General features: G+C 32.6%; 2 protein-coding genes across 6 annotated transcripts; one reads left to right on the top strand and one right to left on the bottom strand.

The window, feature by feature from the left end:
- Positions 1-740: 740 nt before the first annotated feature.
- Positions 741-3,972, bottom strand: LOC105109348 (replication protein A 32 kDa subunit A-like). Of its 5 annotated transcripts, XR_839237.1 has the most exons (5): positions 3,384-3,485; positions 2,388-2,468; positions 1,741-1,795; positions 1,098-1,166; positions 741-1,015 (listed from the first exon to the last, which is right to left on the bottom strand). XR_839237.1 is itself a non-coding variant. In XM_011004042.1 (3 exons), the coding sequence occupies exons 1-3, from the start codon at positions 3,906-3,908 to the stop codon at positions 814-816; spliced, it is 351 nt and encodes a 116-aa protein (XP_011002344.1). In that variant the 5' UTR covers positions 3,909-3,972; the 3' UTR covers positions 741-813. The 5 variants fall into 5 exon arrangements, 2 of the variants coding, with proteins under 2 accessions (XP_011002344.1, XP_011002345.1); XR_839236.1 differs by lacking the exon at positions 3,384-3,485 and having other exon boundaries at positions 2,388-2,551; XR_839238.1 differs by lacking the exons at positions 1,741-1,795; positions 2,388-2,468.
- A 2,298-nt stretch (positions 3,973-6,270) lies between these two features.
- LOC105109394 (pentatricopeptide repeat-containing protein At5g10690-like) lies at positions 6,271-7,926 on the top strand (the record flags this gene model as incomplete). Its single annotated transcript, XM_011004108.1, has 4 exons — positions 6,271-7,051; positions 7,144-7,276; positions 7,590-7,687; positions 7,790-7,926. Coding segments are annotated over exons 1-4 (773 nt in total), but the record flags the coding sequence as incomplete, so codon positions are not given.
- Positions 7,927-8,053: the final 127 nt, after the last annotated feature.

Below are 8,053 nucleotides of genomic sequence, written 5' to 3'. Positions count from 1 at the left end.
TATCCCCAAACACTCAAAGCTATCAAAAACTCCAAATCAATCTCTTCATTGGCTACGAGTTCCTTTCTTTGCTTTAAAAAAATCAATCATTACAAGAACCTTCATTTGTTCTTTTGGAGTTCAGGGCTGCTCGTCATTTCATGGACTGCTCAAAAATCATAAAGCTTTAGCTAGAAACAAGTTCAATATATTAATGGCATAGGAGCGTTAAAGGGTTGGTTAATGAAGTTTAATCATTTTCTAGGTTCAAATATTAGAATCGAGATGTTTCACGTAGGGAAGCCACAATCTTTCAAAACGTACATTGCTATTATATCCAGCCATAATTAACTTTCAATTATGTTTAGGATAATATTAAGATGTTTAGTACGGCGCTAATGCCTTTAGTTAAAGGATAGGCCACCAAAGCTATAAATCATGGCTCTTCTCTTTTTCATGGGGGCTTCGGCATGCATAGGGTGCTTCATTATCCGTTCACTGCAACAAATCAAAAGAAGCAAAATGCATGCCTAGTAGTAGTGAATATGGAACCCCCCCTAACTATATGATCAAGGAGATTTCGATGCGCTTTACTCAGGTAAAATAAATTCCAAACTGTCCCAAACACTCCAGGTATCAAAAACTCCAAATCGATCCTTTGATTCGACTGCACTCAACTAGAACTTTCTTCGCTTTAAAAAATCGATCAGACCATAATCTTTGTTCTTTTAGAGTTCCAAGCAGCACGTCATTTAGGAATCTAAACAAAACATCAAAATGTTGTGAAATTCTATATATGATTTAGCGATAACACACATGTCCAGATCCCTGCACTTAAGATGTTAACATGGAAACAAATAAATATCTACAGGCTGTTCTGTTAATATTCAAAAGAAGGAACAAAATAACTCGCAACAGCATTGCAGGCTGGGTAGCATTCAAAAATACTGTGAACTTCATCAGGTTGCACTGTAGTTGAAACTCGTCAACTGTAGAGTATATTAAACCTCCATCTTCAAGTGATCTAATAGATTCCCTGGCCAAGACAAAAGAAAACGTCGATAAAAGGAATTACTTGATAATGTAGGGTGAGAAGAGGAGATAGAGAGAGAGGTTACTTGATCTTCTCCATGGGAAGTTTCAGCTGTTGGCAAAGTTCATCCATGTGCATCCCTTTTTCCTGTCCACTGCAACCAAGAACCCCTCTCAACATTCGTAAAGGAACTAAACGTAAGTTCAGTATTAGCAGATTAAAATTTCATAGCAGTCAGAATAGTGTTTGCAAAACATGGCTACCTATTCCAAGCAACGCTGCAAAACTTAATTGTCCATAGCAGTCAGGACACACAACCAAAAGAAAAAAATTAATGGACTGCCCAAAAAACTAAAAACAAGTTCAGTAGCAACAGATTAAAACAGAAAAAGAGCATATGTCCATGACATGGGGCAGAGTGATGTTTTAAACAAATAGAACTCCAATGAAACAAGAAACATGTCACGACCCGAATCCCGGATTCATAACCGGCACATAGTCAAGGTTCCCTTTCAAGATTCCATACCTATGCGAACCCAAACTTACACACAAATTTATCCTAACTCAATCAGAGTTCACAAATTTATCTTAACTCAATCAGAGTTCAACACAGCATGAATAATAAAATCAACTTCATAATATAATTGAATTATTTTAATACAAGAATTAATATAATTTCATAGTTTGGAGCACTAATTAAACATAAAGGAACATGTACGGATTACAACCAAAAGAGCAAGTTCTGAAGGTCCAACAAAAGTGATTTGCTATCATGCTATAAACCTGAAAATGATAAATAATGAGAGTGTGAGTTCAACAACTCAGTGAGTAGATAACGTTCAATATACACACACGAGATGGTACAACAATGAGAAATATATATACAAGTATGGCTTTAGGTTCTTATAAAAAGGTTTCTCAAATAGGCCATAACAAGAATATTATATGGTAAAATTCATCAGAAAATCAAAATGTAATGAGCATGAGGCTCCATACTGTGGGATGATCAGTCCACACAGGTTGGTGACTCCCCCGACCAACTAGGGTTCAGATACGATGTGCACAAAGACTAACACTACCCTGTTAGCATGGATATTCTGACTGACATACCATAGGTTCATAATCATAGTCAAATAGACATATTAATATCTCAAGGCTCAACTCATGACATCAATCAAATAAGGAGCTATCAATTTAGAAGTCAATCCAAAATACATACTGGTTCATATCAAGAATTCGGATTCAACAAATGACCATGCTTATCATAACAAGGATAATAGTCAACATATATATTATCAAGAAGCATGATCCAATTCATATTAACAAATCAAATATTTATAATATTTCTCATGCATATAGAAAATTATCCACTCACTTGACTCGAAGCCAACAAAAGTCAAAAGCAGACACCGAAGAAAATCCTACTGACATCCCGCTGGTAGAATATCAAGATTATCTGAATATAAAGGAGACATATTCAAGAATGACTCAAAAGAATATATAACATATTTATTACACTTATTTAAGGATGTATTCCATAACCCTATATGTTTTTGAACTAACTAGTTATTTTCCAAAAAAACTCAAAAATTAACGGTTTTCTCAAAATTTAATCCATAATAAAACAAATAATAAAATTGGTAATACTTCACTAACTAACCCTCAATTATTCATCAAACCCATCTGCAAAAGCTAATATTACAGCTAGGGACTAATCTATAATTTATCATATTTTTAAAGGTCAAATTGTAATTTTATCCATTTGGAGGACCAAACTAAAATTATCATAAATCCATGACTATACTGAAATTCTGACCATAATCAATCCTCATTTCTGTCCAGATCATCTCATTATACTCTAGGGACCATTCTGGAATTTTATCAAATTTTTAGGGTTAAATGGTAATTTTTGTCAAATTGAAGGACCAAATTGAAAGTGTTAAAATTTTATAACTATACAGGAATTCTGCCCATAATTTATCTTTTATTCTGTTCAGAATCTCGGAATAGGCTCCAGGGACCAATCTGTAAATTTTCCAAAATTTGGGGACTAAACTGTAATTTTCCAAAATTGAGGGACCACATTGAATTTTCATCATCTTCAACCTCAAACCCAGAATTTTCACAGATTACCTACTGTTATCCCCTGATTTCTAACACAAATTCACCATTCAAACAAAATCATAACTCAAAATCATCATTTTTATCTACAATCTCTCAAATTCAACTTAACAATCCATTACCCACAACAATTAACCCATAACATTCAACTTAATTCATCAATTAACCCAAAAGACAAATTTTCAAAACCCTAACATTTATCAAAACCAAAATTAAAGCTTAATTAACACATATTTATACATAATCTTACCTTTAAACTTATTTCCTTCAACTTCTTTCTATTTTCCTTCTAATTTCTCTCTTTTCTCTTCTTCTTCTTTCTCTCTTCTCTTTCCTGCCGATTCTCCCTCAAATTTCCAGATCTCTCGTTTTTTATTTTTTTTAACTTATTTATATTTATCATGTATTTAATCAATTACTACTATAACCCTCATTTAATTTATTCCTACGTATAAGCTTCAGGAGGTTTCTAGCCTTTTCCTATCCCTTTATATTCAAAACATTACAGAACAATTCCAAATTAGCAGTCTACAGCTGGAGGAAAAAAGAGAATGAGAACCGTATAGAACTTGATATATTAAACACAAGCAAAGGTACTACGATGGCACTAAGAAAGGGCAAGGCAACCACAGACACCATGAGATATCTAGGAGAAAGAAGTTGCATGGAGTAAAGAGTTTAAATGTTCAACTCACGTGCTTGAACACTGTTGCAGACGATCAAGGACCAATTGATTACAATCCTTTAGCCCATCAACATCAAATTGCTTGGACATTGAAAAAAAAGTTTATTTGAAGCTGTCCCATACAGGTTTGATGTGAATGTCTGACCATTCCGCACAGAGTGTTCATTGATGATTCAACCATACGAGGCTTAAATGAGAAGATTTTAATTTTTGATATTTTGAGTTGATGAATAGATATGTGATTATTCCGATGATATTATTGAAATGTTTCTAGGTTGAACCACTTAAAAATTAAAGATTTTGAATAAAAATAGTTTTGCTTTTATTTTCTAATTACCATAATGATGATCAAAATGTAGACTCGAAGGTAACTCGTTGTTGGCTTTGACATGTGACATGTCATTTGTATAATTTTTTACAATAAAAAAAAGGTGAACATCCTCCCTTTTAAAAATAAAATTAATTCCAGAATACACAAGCTTGAGTTTGAATGCTTATCCATGTGCTAAAGATTTTTCTTAACGATCTAGGTGTGCTAGGCCATAAGCCCAATGCTTGGCCTCTTTTTTGGCTTTATTTTTTTTAATGCGTGCACGCATGTAGATTAAGTATAAGTTTAAGATAAAAGAATTATTTCAGTTGAATTCATGATCTAAATAGCAAGTTTGATAAGTTAAGTCAAACTCCTGAGCTATTATTTGTTTTCTTCTAAATTTTTTTTATTGATATCTTTTTTTAAGTATTTTTTTTAAAAAAAATGTTTTAATAAACAAAATGTAGCAAGCATAAATAAGTAAATATTATGTCTTGCGAGATTAAATATCTTGATCTATATATGTCTCTTGATTTCTCAAGTTTTAATTTTAGATATCATTAATGAATTTTTATTTATCTATTAATATGCATAATTTTTTATTTATTTAATTACAAGTATACATAAACTTTTTGTTTTGTACTTAAATTTTTTAAACTACATAAATGTGTTAAAAAACATGCTTATATAATTTTGTTTTATAAAAAATAAAAATATTTAGCATAAAGCAAAACACAAATCGCATAACTCATTATCATTATTTTATATATCCATCTTTATCTTTTAATCATATATATTTATATAATTTTTGTATTTATTCATTATTATCGGGCCGAGAGCATTACATTTGATGGTGTGTCGTGATACAATGTAGAGTATTTCTAATTAAAAATATATAAGAATGATATTTGTTAAAGTAAATCAAATTAAAGTATTTAGACAGACGGAGGATAGAACTAGGACGACAAAGCACACTCTATAAACTAAGGATTCCAAAATCAGCTGTTGTAACAATAGGATGAGCAGTAAATAATCTCAGACTTGACAGGAAAGCCTATGACCTCCATGAAAACAATGTTAGCCTCTTGTAATGTGATTCTGCCTTCAGTTTTCCGTACTGACTATTGTATCTGGCGCCATATGCATGCTAGCATGATCTGGTGCTTTTATAAACTGAGCGACACTATGGATTAAGGTGACTGATTTCCGAGTTCAAAGTTACTTGCACCGCAGTCTAGTCATTCACGTTTACACCTCTTGTTATCAAGCGTAGAGGGGTTCGTAAAGAAAGCCAGGTATAGCTAGACTGACTCTTTTTATACTTGTCCATAAACATAGTCTAATTGGATGAATTATATATTTTATTTTTCATTTTATTATATTTCTTGTTTTTTGTTTTTACATGCATGCAAATATCCTAATACACACACATATATATATATATATATATATATATATATATATATATATATATATATGTGTGTGTGTATTAGGATATTTGCATGCATGTAAAAACAAAAAACAAGAAATATAATAAAATGAAAAATAAAATATATAATTCATCCAATTAGACTATGTTTATGGACAAGTATAAAAAGATTTTACTAAATAATGTGAAAATTACAACCTCTCTCAAATAATAAAAAAACAACTAAAAATCCTTTTATTACTAGAAAAAAACACTTCATTTACTCTCTCACAAATACCTCACAACTTTATGAGATTACTCTATTTTTATCCTTTTCTTTTTCTTTTTATCTTGATGTGTAAAATAAGCTTAAAGTCATTATCTATTTATAAACAAAAATAATGAGACAAATGATATATAAATTATGACACCAATTATGCTATAAATTATAATAAAAACTCATCTTTACTTATACTTTACTAATTATATCAACTCTATTAATTATATCAATAATTCATTTTTAATTATACCAACAACTCTATTTATTTTTGTCTTCTATCGATTACATGGACTTACTTAATTTAATTAAATGTTGGCTTTACTATATATATATATATATATATATATATATAGGGAGCTTATGACATCCTAATATACCTTGCTGATAGAACTCACTGCTTCACGTCTTGAACGACTTTCAAGTGCCCATTAAGAAGAATATACAATCTGTCCCTATTGTATAATCAGAAGATTTAAAATGTTAAAGAAATCATACCACCTGGCATTAGCAGGGGAAATGAAGAGGACAGATAACTTTCTCTGTTGTCTACGTTTCCACTGTCAAAGTGCTCATGCACCCTCTTAATGTTAAAAACAAGTCAAAACTAGTTTCTACAACAAAGAAAAAACCCCAAATTTGACTTAGTGTATCAACAAGTTTTAAGTTCGTAATTTGATTTCTGGAGCAAAAAACTTTCTCTTACTTTAGCGTCCTCCACTTACTTACCCGCCATCAATTTCCATCTTTGCCCACACATTATCCGTTATCCGTTTTTCCCTCTCCTCTCCCTCTCTAAGCTCCACCTTCATTTCCATGGCTGATCATTAATGGGTTTTTTCACTACTACCATCACCAGCAATTCCATGCAAAATCATCTTCTCTCCCTCCATTCTACTAAGTTCCCATCATCAAACCCATTACCCACTTTCAAAATCACCTTCTCTTATTCCTCTACACCCACTCGTCGTAGGTTTCACAAGCCTCATCATAGTCTTAAACGCCTTACCTTTCGAAAAGTTCAGCTCACTAGAAGAAGGCCATTGGAACAGATTTTTGAGGAAGTCGAGAGTGCTAAGAGAAGGTATGGGAAGTTATATACGATAGTTATGAATGCGGTGATGGAAGCTTGTGTGCATTGCGGGGATACCGAGTCTGCTCTTAAGGTGTTTGATGAAATGTGCAAGTCAGGAAGTTCTGGGGTTGATGGTGTCTCTTATGGGACTCTGTTGAAGGTACTTGAATTTGAAATGGGGTGTTCTGTTTTCGTAACTTTTGTTTTTGATTTCATATTAGTTTGACTATTACTTTAATTATTGTTCGATAGGGTTTGGGTGTGGCTAGAAGAATTGATGAAGCATTTCAGATACTGGAATCAGTGGAAATGGGTACACCTGTTGGAAGTCCAAAGTTGTCGGCTCCGATGATATTTGGTCTCTTAAATGCTCTAATTTCAGCAGGTTTGTAAAATAAGAGATGAAGTTATGGGCTTTGTTTTGTTTCCAGGTTCTTTAGTGGTAGCACTTGAAACTGTTAAGAGCTTTTCTTGATAAACTGGATAGATTGGATTGTGTTCGATTAGGATTACCATTTCATGATAGGACATCGAGCCCAAATTTGAAATATCTTGGACAAATTGCCTTTTCGTTGCTTGTATTAGTAAATCTATTTACTTATTGTGGTCTCACTACAAGCATGGATTTTTTTTTATTATTGATATTTTGAAAATCATGAGCTTATTTATATTGCTGCATTTGCACTGCTGTAGTGCAGGAGATATACGCCGAGCTAAGGGTCTTCTAGCCCGCTATGGTTATTTGCTTCATGAAAGCTGCAATCCTTCCATTTTGGTATATAACTTATTAATGAAGGTTGAGCACTGATCTGTACTTTTGGGTCTTATGGCATTCCATTGAGAAACAAATATCTAGTATTTGTTATCATTTTAAACATCTTTCTCTTTGAACTTTCAGGGATATATAAGTGCTGGCTGTCCTCAAGATGCCTTGCCTGTGCATGATGAAATTTTGGAGTTAGGATTAACCCCTGTGAGGCTCACCTATAGTACTCTGATATCTGCATGTGTGAAGGCTGGGAACAGAAGAAGCAAGTGCCTTTAATGGAGGGTATGCCCCTAGCTAGTAGTAGTGAATATAAAGACTTCTTCTTGGTGCTTTATTCATAGGTAAAGGAAATTCCAAAGTATCCCCAAACACTCAAAGCTATCAAAAACTCCA

The sequence above is a fragment of the Populus euphratica genome, unplaced genomic scaffold (assembly GCF_000495115.2).
Source record: "Populus euphratica unplaced genomic scaffold, PopEup_1.0 scaffold215.1, whole genome shotgun sequence".
Classification (NCBI taxonomy): Eukaryota; Viridiplantae; Streptophyta; class Magnoliopsida; order Malpighiales; family Salicaceae; genus Populus; species Populus euphratica.
The sequence above is the reverse complement of the archived record's forward strand: the minus strand, read 5'-3'. Positions and strand labels throughout refer to the sequence as shown.

Excerpts from the sequence above, each read along its gene's own strand:
- LOC105109348 (XM_011004042.1), bottom strand. The coding sequence starts at position 3,908 with ATGTCCAAGCAATTTGATGTTGATGGGCTAAAGGATTGTAATCAATTG. Across the intron at positions 1,167-3,828 it reads CTGCAACAGTGTTCAAGCAC|TGGACAGGAAAAAGGGATGC; the intron begins GTGAGTTGAACA and ends TCTTGGTTGCAG. Across the intron at positions 1,016-1,097 it reads CTTCCCATGGAGAAGATCAA|GGAATCTATTAGATCACTTG; the intron begins GTAACCTCTCTC and ends TGTCTTGGCCAG.